The 20029-nt window shown below is 45.5% G+C and overlaps 1 protein-coding gene across 5 annotated transcripts in view; it reads right to left on the bottom strand.

Annotated features, from left to right (window-relative positions):
* Positions 1 to 321: 321 nt before the first annotated feature.
* LOC114490625 (schwannomin-interacting protein 1) overlaps positions 322 to 20029 on the bottom strand; it is a 500197-nt gene continuing 480489 nt past the window's right edge. For 3 of the 5 annotated variants that reach the window (XM_036017610.1, XM_028504698.2, XM_028504700.2), the window contains 5 exons: positions 9228 to 9345; positions 8117 to 8314; positions 7091 to 7214; positions 4031 to 4124; positions 697 to 958 (listed from right to left, as the gene is read on the bottom strand). In XM_036017610.1, coding sequence (XP_035873503.1) covers positions 907 to 958; positions 4031 to 4124; positions 7091 to 7214; positions 8117 to 8314; positions 9228 to 9345 — 586 coding nt within the window. In that variant the 3' untranslated portion in view covers positions 697 to 906. Of the gene's footprint in view, positions 959 to 4030; positions 4125 to 7090; positions 7215 to 8116; positions 8315 to 9227; positions 9346 to 20029 lie in introns of all 5 variants that reach the window. The other 2 variants (XM_028504697.2, XM_028504699.2) reach the window with 1 other exon arrangement.

Below are 20029 nucleotides of genomic sequence, written 5' to 3'. Positions count from 1 at the left end.
ATGGTTGCTGGTTCGATTCCCAGTCAGGGCACATGCCTGGGTTGTGGGCCAGGTCCCCAGTGGGGGACATGTAAGAAGAGGCAACCACACATTGATGCTTCTCTCCCTCTCTTTCTCCCTCCCTTCCTCTCTCTAAATAAATAAATAAATAAATAAATAACCTCTCCTCTACTTCTTTAGACTTGGCATTTTTCTTCATGAGACCAATAGAAGTGGTTAAAATGGGAAGAAATTCCTGGTGAGGAATTCAGTTGAGGAAGAGTGAAAAGGGAAGAAATACGGCCAGGGTAGGGGCTTGCTAGTGAGCAAAAAGACATATCATATGAAACAAAGTTTTAATTTTTATTTTACATATTTATACATAAAACTTTCAAGGAACCCTCTGAATCCAACAGAATGTTAATAGCACATCTAAAAATGAAGTTCAGGTAGTCAACATTCACAAAATGTTGAAAACTGATTAAAATATACGTATTACGGAGAGCTACGACTTCACTACGAGGCAGGCATGTATGTTTTGACTTGTATAGCACCGTCATTTACAGTTCTTTAAAACTACCGTGGGGATGAAAGTAGTCAATGGTAAAATACTGCTCCAACTTAAAAGGTCTAAACAAATAAAAATAAAGTTAAAACTACCCTCTTCAATTAACCATGAGTTGTGATGGTGTTAAGTACTGTACATTTTTGTAACAATATTTTATTAAAATGCCTGATATTAATGGCACAGTACAAAAATTAAAATAAATTAAGAAGCAAAGGCCAATCACTGGACATTAAGCTTCAGACATTATCAATGACTAACACTGATATTTGTTTGTTTCTGCGCCACCTTTAGCAACGACATGTTCACAACCACAGAAGCAAAATGCAGTCTAGTCTGTCCTCTGGTTGGACGGCTTCTTCTCACTTCGCGGGCATCTTCTCCGCCATGTGCTTCTGCTGACTTTCGGCGTGTCTGTGAAATTAATACAATTGTTTAGCGCTCAGAAGAAAGATCCAAGCTACTTTCCAACCAACAGCTAAAACATCCTCCAAACCGAGGTTCAGGGTTACTCATAGTGAAACCAAGAGATGCAGGAAATAGTTCTTAATTTGAATGGCCTTGCCCTCTTCAATTTTTGTATTCTCTGCAGGATGCCTTTGATTTAACAAACCACTGGATCACCCTGAGCCTGGTACAGGTGCTACACTCAAGCACGAAGAGGTAAGTCTGTGGGACCAGGTATTCACAAATGTTCACAGTGTGCCAGGCATCACTCCGGGCGCCAGGGGTTTGGTGGAGAGTGGACAACACGGCCTTTGTTCTCACAGAGCATCTATTCCAACAGAGAAAGGCAAGAAAGGAACAAATAGCCAACAAGGAGAGAGCAGACAGAACAAAAGGGCTAAGCAAAAAGTCAAGACAAGGTAGGATGACAGAAAGTAACTTCGTGGCCACTTAATCTAGAAACATGCGCACGCAGACACACAGCTAAGTACTGGGGAGGCTCCCGACAGAAATCAGAGGCCAGTGACCTAATGCCACTCTTACAGAGGTTAATGCCTTCCTAGCAAATGGCAGGCTTTGGTGGATGTGAAGAATTTCCATGTCTTTGTACTTCCTCCCACCCCCTCAAACAGTCCTAAGGGCATGAGCATGGCAGCGAGGTGGGGGCAGGATGGGGTGAGTCTTCTTATTCATCCAGTCCTATTCTGGCCTGGGAGCCCATAGTTCGGCCGACCCAGCGCCTGGCCAGTGGAGGCGGCGGGAGGAATGGCCAAGCTGCTTATGTCCCTTGAACGGGCACTAGTTAAACATCTCAGAGGATGGTGGGCCTGAAGGCTGCAAAAGATAAATGTTTTGAAGAAGGATATTAGGAAATTATAAATTTGGCAAGAGCAAAGCCTCTAAGGGTGTGGTTCCCAGCTGTCCCCAAAGGCTCAGGGACCGTTTTCGGGTACTGCCCTGATTTGGGCAGTCAGTGACGTCAAGTCTAACTCATTGGTGTTATGCAGAATGTCTCACATGCATAGTACAGAGAAGACAAACCACAAATACTTTCTGAAATAGGGAAGTGACAAGAGTCCTTGCCATATTCAACAGCCCACAAATAATTGGTGACATTCATTTAACAATAAAGGAACTCAAGGCAAAGCCTCTATTCCTTCAAAAAAAATTATGCTCTTTAGCAGACCACCTCATGGCCCTATTGATGTGTCAATACTTTATAAAGGTTCCCAGGGGTTCCAATGTGCAGCCAAATCTGAGACCCACTGGTCTGAACTGCCCCTGGATGGCAGGAGTTGGGCAGGTAAGGGGCAGAGGTGAGCGGGACTTCAGAAGCCCTACAGCCGCATTCTCAGCCCGCTTAGGTCTGGCTTCAAAGCTCTGTAGGGACACTGAAGTATCTTCAGTTTCCCCCATGAGCAAAGTTATATTTCTGCTGCCAGAGACAGACACAGAAACTTCTCCCTACCTGCTCCAATGTAGAGGGTTCCTCCAACACCTCCCTTAAATTAGGGACTCCCCTCCCTTTAATCCTATGGTTCTGCCTGCCCTGCTTTCCATGAACACACCATCTGAAAGGTATACACAAAATGTGTACTACAATCCTACGTAGCAACGTAATCCTTGGAGAGAAGGGAAGACCCCTTGACGTCCTCCGTGCAGCCACTATGGCTGATGCTGCTTTGAGGAGCAGAGTAAAAGTCTCCGCTCCCATAGGCAAATCATGCATTTATCAAGGAGTTCACATATTTTTCAAAGACTCAGGTCCTGGATGTATATCTCACTACTGGTGTCCCATAATCTTAATGCTTATATGTCAATCTCTCGGACTAACAAAAAACAATAGAGCTCACACTTGTTGGTGCAGTGCCTGAGCGCATCTGTAGGTGGCAATAATATCATCAGAGTGTTATTTCAGATGCAGGCAAATGTGCTAAGAAGGTATGGGAAGGCCTTGTGGGGTTTTTTTTGTTGTTGTTATTGTCATTTTGTTAGGGATGAGGCAATCTAATATTCAAAGCGTACAAAACAAGAGTGCTGCTCACAGGTCGTTAAAAAAAGCCTGAACATAGTTCTGTGGCATTTATTTTGCAGCAAACTAGCTTCATCACATTGCACTTAGAAAAATATTTCACCCCGTGGTGCACACTGAGAAGGGGTCCTGAGAGCATTTCCACCGCATATGTTTTCAAGCTTCTCGATCAGATGGCTGATTCCTTATGTTACGGTGACAAGCGGCGTTCCCGCTTTCCTCGGGGAGCCGTTCACTCTCCGAATACCACTCCTGGGGTTAATAGTAACTGCTGCCTTTTGGTTTAAAGACTTCCAATAACCTGCCTCAGAAAAGGTGCCAAGTAAATATGAGATAACAGGAATGCTCACGGTATCCTGTGCACTTTCTATAGTTACGGTGACGGGCTTTTCTATAAGGAAAACTAGCAAGTGCAAGACCTTGACTAGCATTAGCCTAGTTTCCTTGCCCTCTGGGGAAGGAAGCCTTCTTTACCTCTTCACAGGGAGGCACTTGGAGCCGGGCCCAGCTAGATACTCAAGGCCTGGAGTCTCCCCCTGGTGAGAGCAATCTGGCGGCACTGGTCCTGTGGAAAGATCCCAGTGTCCCTGCCTCCTGGGCCCAGCACCTGTGATCAAGAGTCACGTCACATAACAGCAAGTGCCATCTTGTGGCTTCCACCATATGGCTGCCAGCATGGAATGGCTTAGCGCCAACTCCCCGGGGCCAGTCCTATAGGACAAAGTCCTCCTAGGCCAGAACTGCTGAAAAGTCCTCCTAGGCCAGAACTGCTGACCTGACTTGAGTGCTCGTGTACGTTCTGATGCCCCGACCACCCCTCACCGGGGGATGGTTGTGAGGGGCAGTGCATCCTGCAAGGTGCAGTCTGGGCCGCTTCTCCATCTGAACAGTGGACACCAGCAGGGATTAGGTGAGCAACTCATGGGAGGGAGGCCATTCTCCAGTGCTCACTCTTGCCCTGACTCTGGAACTTTAGAGCATCCTGGAAAGGGTGAAACCTCACTGACCTGGTCAAGTCTTCGATGTCCACCAGCATAGCATCCTGTTCTGTGTGCAGCTCATCTCGGATGAGAAGCAGCTGGACCAACTCTTCATTCAAGCCTGGGGCAAAGAGAAGACAGCATTGAAAAATAGATAAGATTGCCACCAAGTCAGAAGGAGTAACTATTTATGGGTACATGGACCACAGACATCTATATCTATATCTATCTATCTATCTATCTATCTGTTAAAATTTAGAATTGCTGTATTAGCTTCTCATAACCTTAGGGGAAACCATCAATTTGAAAACACGACTAGTCTGCATAATTATAGGAGTGCTGGAAGAAAAGGAGTGAAGTACAAAGTATTTCCAAATACATTTACATTAAAGTGGGAAAAGAAATTGTTAATTATCGGGGAACAGCTTGTTAGGAAATGCAGGGTTTTGTTTTGAAAAAATGTGAGCGCAGAGTCTGGGATTTATTAAGTTTTCTGCTGTTCCTGCCACACAGAGAGTCGGAGGGGCTGCCGTGGCTGACAGGCTGCATCCGCCGCCCAGCTGGAGGGGAGGGCGCCTCAGGGATGCCGGGAGGATTCCTGCGGCCTCAGGAAGGAGCAGCCCTGTGCGCAGGTTGTTCTAGCAGAAAGGATTAGCTCCCAAGAGTGGAAAGCCAGATGCGTAAGACCTGAACGAATAACCCCTGAAATCTCTGGACAACAGGTGCCAGGGCAAATATTCCTTAGGACTTATATGGGGATAAAATAGAAACATTTCTTTCTTTCTTTTTTTCAATTATACTTTAACGATTATGCCATTACAGTTGTCCTGATTTTTCCCCTGTTGCCTTCCACCCAGCACCCGCCTCTCCCCCGGGCAATCCCCACACCACTGTTCATGTCCATGAGCCGCACGTACAAATTCGCCTACACTGTACTTTACATCCCCGTGGCTATTCTGTAACTACCTATTTGTATTTCTTAATCCCCTCACCTCTTCACCCACTGCCCCACGACCCCGCCCCCTCATCTGGCAACCAGCAAAACGTTCTTCGTATACAAGATTCTGTCTCTCTTCTTCTTGTTTGCTTAGTTTGTTTTTTGATTCAATTGTTGATAAATATGTATTTTTTGCCATTTTATTGTTCTGAGTTTTGATCTTTTTTTCCTTAAATAAGTCCCTTTAACATGATGGAAACATTTCTAATTCTCCTAAATCAGTGCACTGGGTCAATATGGCTTCTGCCTCTGAAAAAAACAGAACAAGCAAGGGGCCCTCTCTTGTTTCCCCCTCAGTTCGGCTAAGAATTAAAGCCTCTACATCTGGCTCCGGCTGGTGTGGCTCCGTTGGTTGGAGCATCGTCCCATAGAACAAAAGGTTGTGGGTTCGATCCCCTGTCAGGGCAACCAGTCAATGTGTCTCTCTCACATTGATGTCCCTCTCTCTTTTTCTCTCCCCTGTCCCCCTGCAAAAGTGATGAAATAAAATGTCCTCAGGTGAAGATGAAAAAAAACCTTCTATGTCTGGGTATATGGACACATGGGAGAGAACATTCATTTAGTAAGAGCCCTGGGCCCGGAAACCAAAGAAAGGAATTGGGTATTCAGCCAGGCGCCCCTTGGAAGTGCTCTCAGAGATCCTGACTTCAGATGATGCACTCATCTGACTTTAGTTCACACTAGTTTCCAATTTTAAAAAGAGAGGGCAAAAAAATCACTCAAAGTAGTCTAAAACTTCATCTACCCCTGACAAGGATGAGATGACAATTTTATTATTTAAAAATCTAAGGAAGATGTTTCAGTGGTAAACTATTACTAGAAAGAATAAAACTCTCAGTAACTTATTCTCAACTAAAATTAAAATGTAGAATACTTAAAAAATCCAGTGAATCTATGGTCCTTAATTAAAATGTTAAAACTCTTTTTCTTGATTTTAAAACAATACTGAACGCATTAACATGACATTGAATATGTCCAATTCTGTGTTGTTCCAATGTGTTTCTGAGGTAGCTTCTATACTAGTACTTAGTAGAGTGCCTGCAGAGTGCACAGGAATTTTTTTTCCATATGAAGTTTTTAACTTTTTATTATGGAAAATTTCAAACTGATGCAAAAGTGAAGAGCATGGTTTAAGAAGTCCCCTACATCCGACTAGCTTCAACTGGCCAATCCTGACTCCTGTTACCTCCCCTTTTCCTACTAGATTATTTTAAAACATATTCCAGACATCACATTATTTCATCTGTCAGTGCTTCTGTATGTATTTCTAAAGATAGGGTTCTTTTTTTAAAAAAAATTAACATAACCACAATATTGTTATTGTATCAGAATAGAAAAATAAATAATAAAACATTTAGTCCATGTTCAGACTTCCCCACGTGGCTCCTAAAAAACGCTTCTTATAGTTGCTTTGTCTAAATGCATTTGGTTGGCGTATCTCTTAGGTGGCTTTATCTGTAAGTCCACATGATTTTAGGAAATCATATATTCAGAGGGCTGGTGAGGCCATCTGGCCTGACCACACTGCCCAAGTGGGCACGTGCTCTCGTTCATCGGGCTGAGCAACGGACCTTGTCCGCGCCTCCAATCAGCTCGAGTGAGTGGCGCTCACTCCCTGCCCCCTGCCCTTCAGTCATTCCAGGGGAAACCGGCCCATCGGCCATCACACCGCGGGTCGTATATACTCTCACCACCTGGAGCACCACAAAGTCAGTTGAATGTGACCTGAGGACCTGACATGAATGAAAGTACCAGTACAGGGGAGGGTGCAACTGCATAATGAATGACCTGTGACCACTAAACTGTCTTCCAGAAACAGAGGGTGCAGGCCAGATACAAGCCAAGCACTTGCTAGGAGCTGGCGATTTAAAATAAGACGGACCTACCTTGAAAATTTCTCAAAGTTTCCGAATATTTCAGAGTAATGAAAGACAGAGGGAGAGGGACAGAGTTGGGACTCCCTTCCTCCCCTTGCAAGTGCTCGGGAGGAGCCCAATGGAACGCTGTACACGGGAACTGAATCGAGGAAGTGGGACCATCCCCTGCGTTTTACCCTCGTCGCTCCATTTTCCAGCGCATTTTACACTTACTTTCTATCTGCGAATGGAGATCATTGACTATCACTTGTAGCTGCCCAACCGTCATGTCTCTCAGGTCAGCGGGCTTTAAACTTCTTTTCATCAGGCATTCACTTATGTGAGGCATGTGTGGCAGCTGGGGGGCGGGGGGGAGGAATGCAGGTGTGAGCAGAGCAGCAGGCACACTGAACCCAAGACCCAGTTGCTCCTCCCCGCCCCCACCCCCACCTCCACTCCCCCACTGTGATTCAAGCTCTGGGCTCAATAGCTTTCCCAGCCTCCCTTCCCCAGTGCGGTTCAAGGCCCTGCACCGCACATGCCTAAAACACCATCACCGTCAGAATGCTGACACTTCCAGACTGGCTCTTAACACGGGCTGTGACAACCGTGGGTCAATGATTACATCCCCGAACGAATGACCAGGGAGTCAAACAGTGTTAATGGCACAGATAAAGATGAATGACATCAGCTATTTATTAATTTGTGCCATGCTGCAAGCACTGTGCTACATGCTTTGGATGCTCTGTTCATCCAATTCTCACAGTCGTGCCCTGACACAGGTGTCACTGCGAGTCCCATCTGATAGGTGAGAAAACTGAGACTCGTGTGACGTGCCTGGAACCCCCCAGCAGGTCGGGGGCACAGTGGGGCTCTTACCCACTGTGCCACACCGTCTGTGTTCCAAGGTGGGAATGGGAGCTGCAGCGATTGTGAGTTTGCCACAACCAGTAGGTTCTTAAGCTGAGGTTGCTTTTAAGGAATTTAAATATTGATATTCCCAGGGTAGCTAATATTGCCCCTGAGAAACACAAGCAGACGTGAATCAAGAGCAGACTTTACTTTTGTGAAACCTGTTGCTTATGTATCTTTCAGTGATGCAGGAAAAAGGAAAAAGAAACAAATATTTCTCAACGACAGTACTTTTTATAAACTGCCTTGGAGAAACCCAAGTTTGCATAATTCTGGCAAAGGGCGGGGGCCACCTCGACCATGGGCAGCCACCTAACACTGGCTTGGGTTTCAGCGCCGGCTGCTTACGAGATCAGCGACGGGAGACTTTTTCCTGTTCTGTTTTTCCACTTCTACTTGCATTTTGGCCATGGGCTTGGCCATGGCGAGGGCCATTTTGGCTTCGGCTTGCAACTTCTTTTGCCTGGTGAGGAAATCCATGTCGTCTAGGGATTCAGATTCCTCTTCAGTAGTGTCTCTATCAGAATAGGAAGAGCTCTGTTTGCTCTGTGAAAAGAAGAAGAGCAGTGTTGAGCTTTGTGTGCCAGGTACCATCCTGGGGGAGGGGCTGGAGCACCCCTGAGAGACTCCCCTCCACCCACTCAGCTTGCCGCTTGATTTGATGTGCACCCATCTCTAGGAACACTCACAAAGGTAGTTTATCTCCCCGGTGTCGATAACAGATGATGATTTTTAGCATAATAAATAAATAACAGGGACAACAGATTTATGACAAACTTGAATCAATTTCTTTGATTCTTGGTCTCAAAAGACCAGACACAGCAAACTATTCAAACCACAGCTAAGGCAGCATGTAGCTCTCTGGAATAGACAGGACCCCAGGTATCCAATGAGCAACATGGTTTTCTCGGTAAGAACACATGATTGGTTGGTGAGGAAAGTGATGCGCAGATGTCACAGAGCAGCGGGAATCCCAGCAATGAACCCCCGTGGTCAGTAAGCCATCTTTTAGAATATGTGTGCAAGAAATGTATACGGAATACTAGACACACTGGCCGGGTTCTCTGAGCAACAGCTCTGTGCACGGGCTTTCCCACCCTGCCCCACCCTCGCCCTTTTAGAAGGTGTCCTACTGCTAGTCTGTGCTCGTATTTCTGAACCTACTGGGGAAGGGCTGGTGTTTAGCATACTCCCTTAGAACTTTTAGGGCACGTGTGATTTCTCCTATGGTTTAACAGGAAAGTAGCTACTACTTTAACAGAGCTGACGCATCCTTGCTGCATCCCAGTTCTGATTTTTCAGCCACTGTCAGATTTTAAGGGCATGCCACATCAAGCAACACAAAGTGACATTTCTCTGTTTAAATCTCCGTAATGCTTGATCCTGACTAACAACAGAAAAGAACCTGAAAGACCAGGAAAGCACACATGTCCAGCCTCAGGCACAGCTGTGGACTCACCATGGGCGACAAGGGGGTGTCCAAGCTGGTTTCAGTCTTGCTGTCGTCCGCATCGCTGTCCTTGTCACTGCCGCTGTCGTTGACAAAGCAGATCTGCAGGTTCATCCCGCTCTGCAGGCTGGGCAGAAGCAAACAGGACACCAAGTACAATCAGCATTTGTTACCCGGCCGCACTCAACAGAGCTGCCTGCTTTTGCTAACAAAAAGCAATTTTATGTATTCTTCATGTGCAGAAGTGATTGACCGATATTACTCTTAACTCAAAAGTGATAACATACATGAGGATAATAATCACCTGATAACTTTACAACTTGACAAATGATAATAACTTTTACTAACATTGTGTTAGTTTTTTCCACTCTCATTTCATGTTAAGTGAATAATACCAAAGCACCACATATTATAGTGCCCAGCACTATACCACACACACAGCTGGCAGCCCCACAAAATGTGTTTAGTCATTGAGTTTCCATTCCTGTCAGTGAAGATGAATGGGGCCCTCGGCCAAATGAAGCTGCACGCTGCCACCCAGGGTCCTGTCCCACGGGGACAGCCCCAGAGCCAGCACCACAGGGCCACAGCTCTCTGAATACTCCCCCCTCAAAGAGACAAGAATAGGGCCATCGGAAGGAAAACTTTATTTAAGGCAGCTGCCAAAAGCCAACCAAGGGAGCTCATTTATGTCATTGAGAAAAAAAACCACACCACAGGTTCACCCTAGAGAAACTTGAGGAAACCCCAAACCCGGTGAGAAAGGCCCGGCCTCCGAACGCCATGAGGTTCCGCCGGCTGCCTGCCAGCTGCTCTCTGAGCCCGGGAGGTGGAGCTCCTTCTGTTCATGACAAATCCGGACGCTCCGGGAGGGATGCTGCTGGAATGCCGTCACCAAGGGTCACCCAGCTGTGTACCCGCTATACACTGGGCCAGATGGGGAGTCTAATTCTTTGTCCTAAACATCTTTGGAAGTTGAACACACCTTCCTCTTTGGTGAGGGAGAATTGTTTTCTTAGCATCCCTAGGAGCCCCCAGTCTGTGTGTAGGAGTAGAGCAAGAGAAGGCAAAAGGAGCCTTCTACAGCAAGGATCATAAGGCTTGTCTAAACCAGGGTTAGGACAGTGGATACCAAATGGCTCAGCGTTATTACCGCACGGGAAGAAGGGCAAAGAACTACTTGCCTGCAAGTTGACACTTGTATTTGATTTTTTTTATTCCAATGGGTAGGGATGCTTTGTGCAAACTGCGCAGATGACTCATAGAAAGTGCTTCTTAGAAAATGCTACAGAACCTAGATAAGGAAGTCTACTGGTCGAGGCACCACATTGTTACGTGTATGTACTGCCACCTATTGTTCGCTTCAGTAATGACCGGAAGTCCCAGAGCATTTCCCTGGGAAGACCACGCAGCCTTTCCCTCAGGAGGCCCAGCGCCATCCCCTTCCTGCCTCACAGGCAGCAAAGAGAGCAGGGCCAAGAGAGCCGGGCAGGGGCTGGGCGACAGGAGCTGTCTGATCAGCTGGGGTGCTTGGGTGCAGTCGGACTTGGGTTCTGAATCCTCATGTCTATCCCTAGGCATACGTGAGACTCTATGACCCTCGGTGTCTTCATCTGTCAAATGGGGTGAAACATTCAGTGTTTTGTACGAAGAATGAAAAGAGTTAGCAGAGAGCTGGCCACAAGGCAGTGTCTGTACATGTTAACTGCCCTCCTTTTCCTACTTTCTGAAAGCCTAGACACAGGAACACAGAATTTTCAAAGCGACGTGACTTTGCAAAGGGACCTCTACCGTCATGCAGGGGAGTGCCTCACCTGGCCACAGCGACGCCCAGGTGCGCACTCAGCCGTGACAGCTCGTCCTTGGGCTGTTTGTAACTCCGCTGGGCAGCTGTAATTCTAGCCTGCGAAGCTGGAATTCGTCTCCTTTTAACTTTCTCCCACTGGATTTTATTTTCCTGGAGAAATCTACTATGTTTAGGGTACCCTTTGATCCCATATAAGTTAGGTTTTAAAATTTATTATCTGTAGTTGGTAAAAAAAAAAAAACAAACAAAACCCCACCCCAATACCAACCTATTATTAATAATAAAACTCAAGATCTATGGATTGGAAGATAATGGGAAATAAAATTGAAAATTAAAATCAGACATTTTAAAGACATATTTTACAATAAAAAAGACATTTTAAATTAAATCTAACCTGAATCTAAGATTATGTTGCATTTTCCATTTACTGAATAAAGTTTTGAAAAGAAGCATCTGGCCACTGGATACACAGATTATAAAAATACAAAATAGCCCATGATACCGTCACAAAATAAGATGTAAAATGTCCAAGGATAAATATTCTGAAGAAAGTTCCATCATCCATTCTACTGTTCTGCCCCTAAACTGAACTTTGTGCTAGGATCAGCTCGGACCCAAACCGACCACCCCACGTAGCATCTCAGGAAAGATGCTGCGAAATCAGGAAAGGCAAAGGAAAAAAGGGGGGAGGGGAAGGACTTAAGAGTGAAATGGAAAAACACCTCAGGTACAAATTGAGAAAATCGCCTTAGTGCCACATTATCACCGTGGGAAACCGAGCAGAGCTTCTTACCGGGTGAGACTTATAATTCCTTACAGCGGTAATCACCAAGAATGCTGTTCTCAAGAAAAGGAAATTATGTGACATAACAGCTGATGTTTCAGAGGGGACTTTTGTAAAGACATCTGAAAATGGACTCAAGTTTCAAAAAGGATTTGTTTGCCTTTAGCCTTTAAGCGGGTTTTAAGATGAAGGTGGCTTTGAGGAAATTCAACCACAGCTCCCAAGCCACGGCCTGGCTGTGGGATGAGCAGGGAGGCCCCCCTGGTGCTGCTGAAGGCCTCGGTGTCCAGGGTCGAGTTAGATAAGCCCCGCTCTGGCTCTGGCTCCTTCCAGCCCAGGGAGGCCTGGCAGACGGAGGGTCCGCTCCTGGAACCTGGGGCCCCTGGTCCCTGGCCCCACAGCGCATCTAGCCTCACAACCAGGCCATGCACGGGCGGGCGTGCGAAAGCCAAGCTGCTAGGGGTCTAATTAGTCTGGGTCTCTCAAGCACAGCCTGAGGTGAAAACAAAATACAACTCTCATCATGTTAATTAGTAATATAATTTAAGGTATCCAAGTCAAGGTCACTTGATGTTTCCAGTGGCATTTAGCAGAGTGTTGCCTGCAAAAGGCTGCCTGAGTTCCGCCTCTCCTGTGGATTTTCATGCTGCAAGGTCTGCGTCCTGGTTCTCCCAGACACCTCCCCTCCCTATGCACCACCAGCCCCACGAGGCAACGAGAAACCACACTGCAGACCAGTGCTGCTGCCAGGAAGGCTGGCAGGTCTGGAAACAGGGTGTTCTGGACGGAGAATGCTCAGAAAGATGCAGAGATAAAGATTACGTGTGCCTTCTGGACGTCTCAGTGAGAGCAGAAGTGGCCAGGAGTGGGCAGGCTCTTAGTTGAGAGGCTGTTCAGCACCCACATCTGCTTGGCATTTACAGTGAGGAAGAATGTTACTCAGAAAAGGCTTGTGCTGGCTTCCATTACTGTTGCCAGAGATATCACTAAGTACACACAAAACTGAGAGGATGGTAGGAATGCAAATTTCTTAACTACTAAGAGGATACCTCAAAAATTTAGCCAAGTGATGACAGGATTTAGTGTAAAGACAACACTTTTTCCAAAATGCAAGCACAAGACCAGTTTATTTCCTGAGACAGATCATGCAATGACCCTGAAGTGTGCTGGGACTTCCAGCGGGCCAGTAGCCACTGTGGACCAGGCCTCAGTCCTTGGCCTTGGGTGTGGTGGCTGGTACTGGGCTAGGCTCCTGGGCTGGTCTGTGGCCCGTTCTGAACCTCAGCACTATTTGGTGTATTCTGACTTCAGAAATAGGAATCTCCTAGTACCAGCTCGGACCACCAGCATCTTCATATAAATATTTAAAATTCTTGGGTTTTACACCTTGCACTGCCTCTTAGTTAACTTCACTTGAAATGGACAATGAATCTGGGTTCAAAAGTATGCTCACTTACATTCTCTGCTTGGGCTGAACAACCCAACTGCCCGTGGCTTACAGGCAAGGTAACGGTCACTCAGAGAAGCCCAGAACTGGGACAGCCTCATGATAAAAAATGGTCCCAACTTCCCCCCTCCTGGTATCTGTAAGAGGGCTTTGCAGCTTCTTCCGTCAAGAGGTCGGGTCCACTTCCCTACTCCTGGGCTGGCCTCCTGACTTGTCCTGGCCAGCAGGATGCAGAAGTGACTTCGTTCCTCTCCCAAGCCTCCCTCTCAGGGAGCCCTGCCACAAGTCCAGGCTAGCCACCGGTGGGTGAGAGCCTTTGTGGCACAGAGCTCAGTCAGCAGCTGTCCCCACGGAAGCTGGGAACGCATGACAGAGCTCAGGTAAGAGCCCTAGAGATACCTTACCTTCACTGTGTAACCGACCTCGGACACATGAGTAAGCCCCTGGGAGCCCAGGTCTGATCTGCAGACCTGCTCAGCCGACCTACACAGACTCCTAAGCTAAAACCGGCGCTCATCATCGTATGCCACTGATGTGGGTGGTTTATCATACCTGGTCTTTGTGGCAATGGATAACTGGACAAGGTCACAAAGCAAGAGACTATGGGCTGGACCTCTGGTTTTGGAATCCAGTGGCCTTTCCCCCACATAAACATAGGTTTGGATTTATTAGATCATGCTTGTGATGGTAATATAATTTTAAAGGGCAGATACCTCCTGTAGTTGTTGATAATTTCAAGACAATTGTACAGTTTCCCTAAGAAACAGAGTAAGAGGGAACTTCCCATATGCCTATGGATTTCCAACATGCCCTGCTCATTCTGTGTCCATGACCAGGGGGCCTAGGAGCCACGGGCCCTGCTGTGCCATTCGTTACGCAGCATCTCCAACTAGCTGATAGACGGGCTATTAAAATACATGATTTCCATTTATTTTAATGGATCTGTGATGCATTATTCAAAGACTCTGCACATGATGAATAATCAGCCATATTTTTTATACCTTATCTTTTTCAGTTTCACAAGAATTTCAAAGGGGAAAGAACATAAAATGTGGGCTGTAATTACCCAAGGGTAGCTGTAAACACGGTTCGTTTTTTTAAGGATTCGTTGTGAAGAAAGAATGTGAGAACAGCTGAGCCCTGGGTACGTTCTAGATGCCGTGTGTGTGGGATGGTCTCTGCGGGGTGTGCTGGAGGAGGTCGGCAAATCATAACATACTTTTCCTACCCCCCAAACCTTGCATCTTCCTTTCCTTACCGACTGTTCCATATTGCCATTTATCATGAGAGTTACAGAGACACCGGTTACTATTCTTTTTAATAAAAGGAAAATGCGAAGTTTTTGTTTCCTGATGTTTGTTATTGTGAAAATACACTGCTATGTCTTATTTTACTTTAGAGGGAACGTGTGAACTGTCTTTGTACAGGCTGTGTGATGCACGGGGTGATGACTTTTTAAAAAGGAGTGGTCTTCGTTTAATAGAAGAGAATTCTGCGGTACAACATACGTCATCACACACACAAAAGGCCTGCAGATGATTTTTGTAACTGTATTAGAGAGAAAGGGGATGTTTAACTGTGCATCCATCCATTCCCTCGCTGCTCAGACATCAGCATCTCTGCAAACTCCGTGGCATCAACATGCCAGGGCAGAGCAGCTGCCGGTCCCCATGGCCCAGGGCACACACTTTCTAGTTTGCTCCAGTTCCACCTATTGCCTTTTACGGGCTTCTTTACTTGTTTATGTTTCTTGCTGGCCCCTGAAGACCTTTTATAGTTCACGACCCCTATACTAAGTGGATGCATAGTAGTAGCTGAACCAAGAATAACAGAAACCATGTCTTCCTAACAGCTACCAATGCTTGGATCATTAAATCACAATGTACAAATAAAAATGTGGACTGTATGGGCCACTGGAAGAGAACTAAACACACACACATGACATTCCCTATCTTATATACGAGAAAAGATACTGAGTAACCTGGACATTAATAACTAAGGTGTTAGCCAAGAAGAGTAAATGAGCAGGGAAGTGCAAAAGAAAGGAGAGCCTGGTGAATTGGGGCTGAGGGAAAAATGCAGGAGAGGGGTGGAAAGCCAACCCTCCAGTGGGTATGTGCCCAGAGACTAATGTTAAGGGTAGTTTTGAACTACGTGCTAAAGAGAGGAGTGGGGGGAAGGGGAACCACCTCCTACAGGATGCAGGCTTCCTCAGCAGAAGCTGAGAGGCAGCTACGAAGGTGCTGAAGTGTGAAGGGCCTTCTCTGGGTTTCTTCCTCCTAATCCTGCTCACACTCTCTTTTTCTGCTCCCTTTTCTGGGGCTAGTTCTAGATCCTTCCATCTGCACATGTGCACGTGATGGCTGGCAGGCATCCCACACCACATGGCCACAGAACCTTCCCCACCCGAGAGACTAATGGGGAAGGCACCTAGCTGTCTCCAACTTTTCTTTGGTGAAGAGAACGCCCTCACCCAAGTCTCCAGAGAGCTATGAATACACACTTGCATTGCTCAGATAGCTGCTGGATCTAATTCCACGTCAGTGTCCAGTTCCTTCACTAATGACCACTTACACGTAATTAAATTTGGAATTATAGGACCTTACTGCTGGGAAAATGCATTTTCACCACAACTGTTTCTTAGCATTCACTGAAGACCAGAATGAGGCTGCTTCCCCTCGGCACCAAATATGGTTTACTCTCATCTTAATTGCAGCCTAATGATTTCTAAGCAATCTGCACTCTGAAATAAAAAAAAAAGGAATTACCATTTTTGAGCATCCACTACATGCTAGGCACCTTATAATTTACCTCCAATCTCCAGATATGCATGAAGTAAGTGTTCTGATCTCCTTTTCACACACGAGAAAACTAAGGCTCAGAGGTTAAATGATACAGGGTCACCAAACTGGTACTCTACTGTAGAACTTGGGTCTCCCTTGAGAGGCCACGGCACTTTAAGAAAGACAGAACAAATTCATGAATGGAAGAGAAAAGAGAAGACGAAAAATAAAACAAAATGAAAACAAAACAAGAAACTGGAAACAACTCCAGTGTCTACAAATAAGAGACTGATTAAGCATGTTTTGGTGAAATATATGATGGGCCATTATACAGCTAGTAAAAATAGATAGTAGAAAGTTACGACTATGGACAAATGTTCATGATATATTTAAAAATGGCTCATAAAACAGTAGGCATAATAAGATTTCAACTCTGTAAACAAAATTGTGGAGACATATGCACCAAATAGGAAATACACCTAGGTATTTTTTTTGGTGGAAGTAATTGAATTGATTTTGACTTTTTTTTCTTGTGAGTGCTGCTGAGTTGCCATGTGTGGGCCCTTAGCAGGAATCACAAGAAGGAATAGGAGAGAAAACGGGCGAGCTGATTAGCACTCTGTGTGGGAGAAAAGGTGAGCAGGATGAAAGGCTGGACAGCCGCAGAGGGTGGCTGCCTGTCTGACTCAGATGGTGTCTCTGCAGGGACCGTGACTCACGCGTGAGTCAGGCTGGGCTCTGGTTTTGACAGGGTGCTGGGGTGATGGGAATTATCTCGGGGGACAGCAAGAAACATAATGTCTTATAAGTGAGCATCTCTGTGGATGGGCTCTTTGACTCAACCACTGACATCCGTCCAGCCCCATCTCCCTCCCTCCCTCCCTCCCTCCCTCCCTCCCTGTCTCCTCCTTGGACCTGCAGCAGATAGTGGGCTCTAAAATAATCGCCAGACACATGACTGTCTGTATTTTTAAGGCCAGCCTGTCTGTTTACTCTGCTCAGCCCAGACAGAGTTTAGACTTGTATCTGGCTGACCTGCTGCTCAGCTTCAGCTGCTGGGGCTGAAGAAATGCTCATCCCCCGCCAGACCTGTGACAATGTCCACGGGGCGGGGGTAAAGGTATGGCAGTTGGAGGGTCAGTGCCTGGATTTGGTGAACACAGCAGTCTTTCCACCTTGCGAACACAGAATCACTGCTCTCACCACTCTTTGCTATGTCTAAAAAATGCTGGGCCTCTTGTGCAGACTTGGTTACACAGTAAGCTTTATCTCAAAAGCATTCTCTTTCATTATTTAACGTGTGGCCATTTGATTTCTGTACAGCCATTAAAAAGAATGCAGGAGACCTACAGAACCGCCTTGATTCCAGGGAGCGTGGTCATGCACATTCTGCCATCTTTAAAATCAGGACGTGCCTCCCAATCTCCACCACCTGGGCAGCTGGTGGCAGTTCCGCTCCACTGAACTGTAGCCCCATCCGCCAGCAGACCAGTTAAGGACCACCGAGGAAAGAGGCCGGCCCTGGGAGCTGGCTGATCATGTCTTCTGATAAGAACAAAGCTCCAGCATCAAAACCTGCGAACGGGGACAGTGGCTTAGAAGTGGACGCAGCATCCCTGACGGCACACAGGGTGACAGTGTGGGGAAAAGCAAAGACTGAGGCCTTTGAGGGAAAGTAGTTCAACAGAGAATTGGACCCTGAATGTGAAAATTTGTTGGACTCAACCAACAAATTTCACTTTTTTTTCCCTGTATGCACAAAAGGCATGTGTATATCTAAGTAACTTTAAAAAGACTCTGAATAACTAAAATAAAAATTCTGAGTGACAGGAGGCATGTGTCACCACTTAGTTGGCAGTGGTTCTTCGAAATATCTTCCACAGGTTTTTAATGCAGTGATAATCTGAACAATGAGACCAATCCAGGGGCACAGAACATTCTGTAAGACTGAACTGGGATTGTGGAAATCTCTGGGTGGCCCAGCTCACCCGAAATCAGTGAGGGTGTTGTCTAGTAGCAGCAAATGCTTTGGTAAACTCTCACAGGGGGTCCAGTCCTCAAGCGAGCTGCGTGTGTGCAGACACGTGTGTGGGAGCCCTGCCCAAGGGTGTGCAAACCACAGTAATAAAGTCATGACAACCTGTCAGAGATGATGCACCAATGAAAAATCATTCCTAGAAGCTCTTTTAATTAAACATTCAGCTGTCCACTGGAGCCAATTTTAAATATAAAATGCAGCCCTGTGGCCTTTTTCTTCCTGCCTCCCACCCTTTCGCAATAGCTCCGACAATGAATTCTCATTGGTGATTTAAAAAAAAAAATCGTAAGACAGGGTACAGCTGGTTATGCCTCTAGCAAGATGTCAAATTTTGCTTGCACAAAATTAATTGCACCTAATTAAACTGGGGTCATTGGCATTATTGTAAAGCGAGGCTATTTATTAGACAAAGAAAATTTCTCAAATACCAATTTGCTTTTCTTTCAGGTTTGTGAAAGAGAAGAATTGCTTACATAATTAAATTTGTTTTGCCATTTTAAGCTTTTTGCTCTTCAGGAGCTCCACTTCAAGTCTTGTTTCAAATGTTACTTATAAAATCGTGTAACACTTTAGAATACTGGAGGTAATCCTTGGAGGGGGTTATAAAAAAATGATAGGTTTTTTCTTCAACTAATATCAAAAGGAGAATTTGTAAATATCCATTTGCAATGACACATGCCTTGGAATTACTAACACACAAAAAGGGTTTCTAAGCAAATTACTGGTATACATGTCTGAGATTAATATGAAATTTAAAACATACATTGCATGTAATAAATAGGTTGCTATAGGATGCACCGATTACTGCAAGAAAGATGCCTCAGAAAGCCAATTTCACTGTGATGGAACAGGACCCCCATGCTGGGTATATATGACCCTTATGCTTACTTCTTCCAGGAAGTTATGCAGAAATTATCATCATTAGAGACAGAAGGATGATTCACATTCCTGGCAAAATGATGCTGGTTCGACCTGTGGTTCTCGGCAGATTATACATGCAGATTCTCAGCCCCTCACGGTCAAAGCTCCTGTGAACCTGTTTCTTTAAAGGCTCTCTAGATCAATGCTATGCAGTCGCTACAACTCCCTAGGCTCTGGCACTCCCTGTCCCCCCACCCAAACGCAAAAGAATGTGGTGGGTACCTATTATCGGTCTTGTTTCAGCCACTCACCAATAAACCTATACGAACAAGAGCGATAGGCGTTTTGATTTGGGTATGTTGCAATGGTTGAGACGAGTAAACAGTAATCATTATTCAAACCAGCTGCTCAAAAGCTCTCTGGGGGATTTCTGTTTTCATAATATTCACAATGTTTGGAGAGGAGAGCATGGCCTATTCTAGGTTACACCATCCCATCTCATACTTGATGAAAAGGACAGTATTAGATCTTATTTACATTCATTTGTATGTAAATAAAATCTTGGGGCAAGGCAAGAAGGGAGCTGAGCAGTAATTTTGCAGTTACTTGGAGGAAAGGGGAGTGAAGAAGGCAGAGAGAGTTTTCTGCACAAGGTCAGATCAGGGTGTGACGTCTGAAAAATGAAAGACCTCCTGGGTGTCTACCACTAAACGGCCCTCTGCTCTGTGTGCTCGTGGCCGCCAGGCAGGTGCCGCTCCTTCCGCGGCACGAAGCTGCATAAACCCAGCATCCGAACTCTAATGCTGATCCAAGATCAGTTTGGTCAATTAAAAAATTCTATATAAAATTATTATACTCATAAAAAAGGAATATTTATTTTTTTAAGAATGTGATTAGACCTAATATTTCTTAGAAACCTTATTTCAAAATTAGGTAATTTATTTTTATCATTGTCTTTTAAGCTTTTAAAAGTTCTGCTGAAATATTTTTAAATAGAAAAAAATGACAAAGGTCATACAGTCTCAATTTGAAAGGCTGATTATGTGTGGATTAGCAAGTTTTGAAGAAGAAAAAAAGGGCACTTCCTATAT

Source organism: Phyllostomus discolor, chromosome 2, assembly GCF_004126475.2.
Source record: "Phyllostomus discolor isolate MPI-MPIP mPhyDis1 chromosome 2, mPhyDis1.pri.v3, whole genome shotgun sequence".
NCBI lineage: Eukaryota > Metazoa > Chordata > Mammalia > Chiroptera > Phyllostomidae > Phyllostomus > Phyllostomus discolor.
This window is presented reverse-complemented; position numbering and strand designations above follow the sequence as displayed.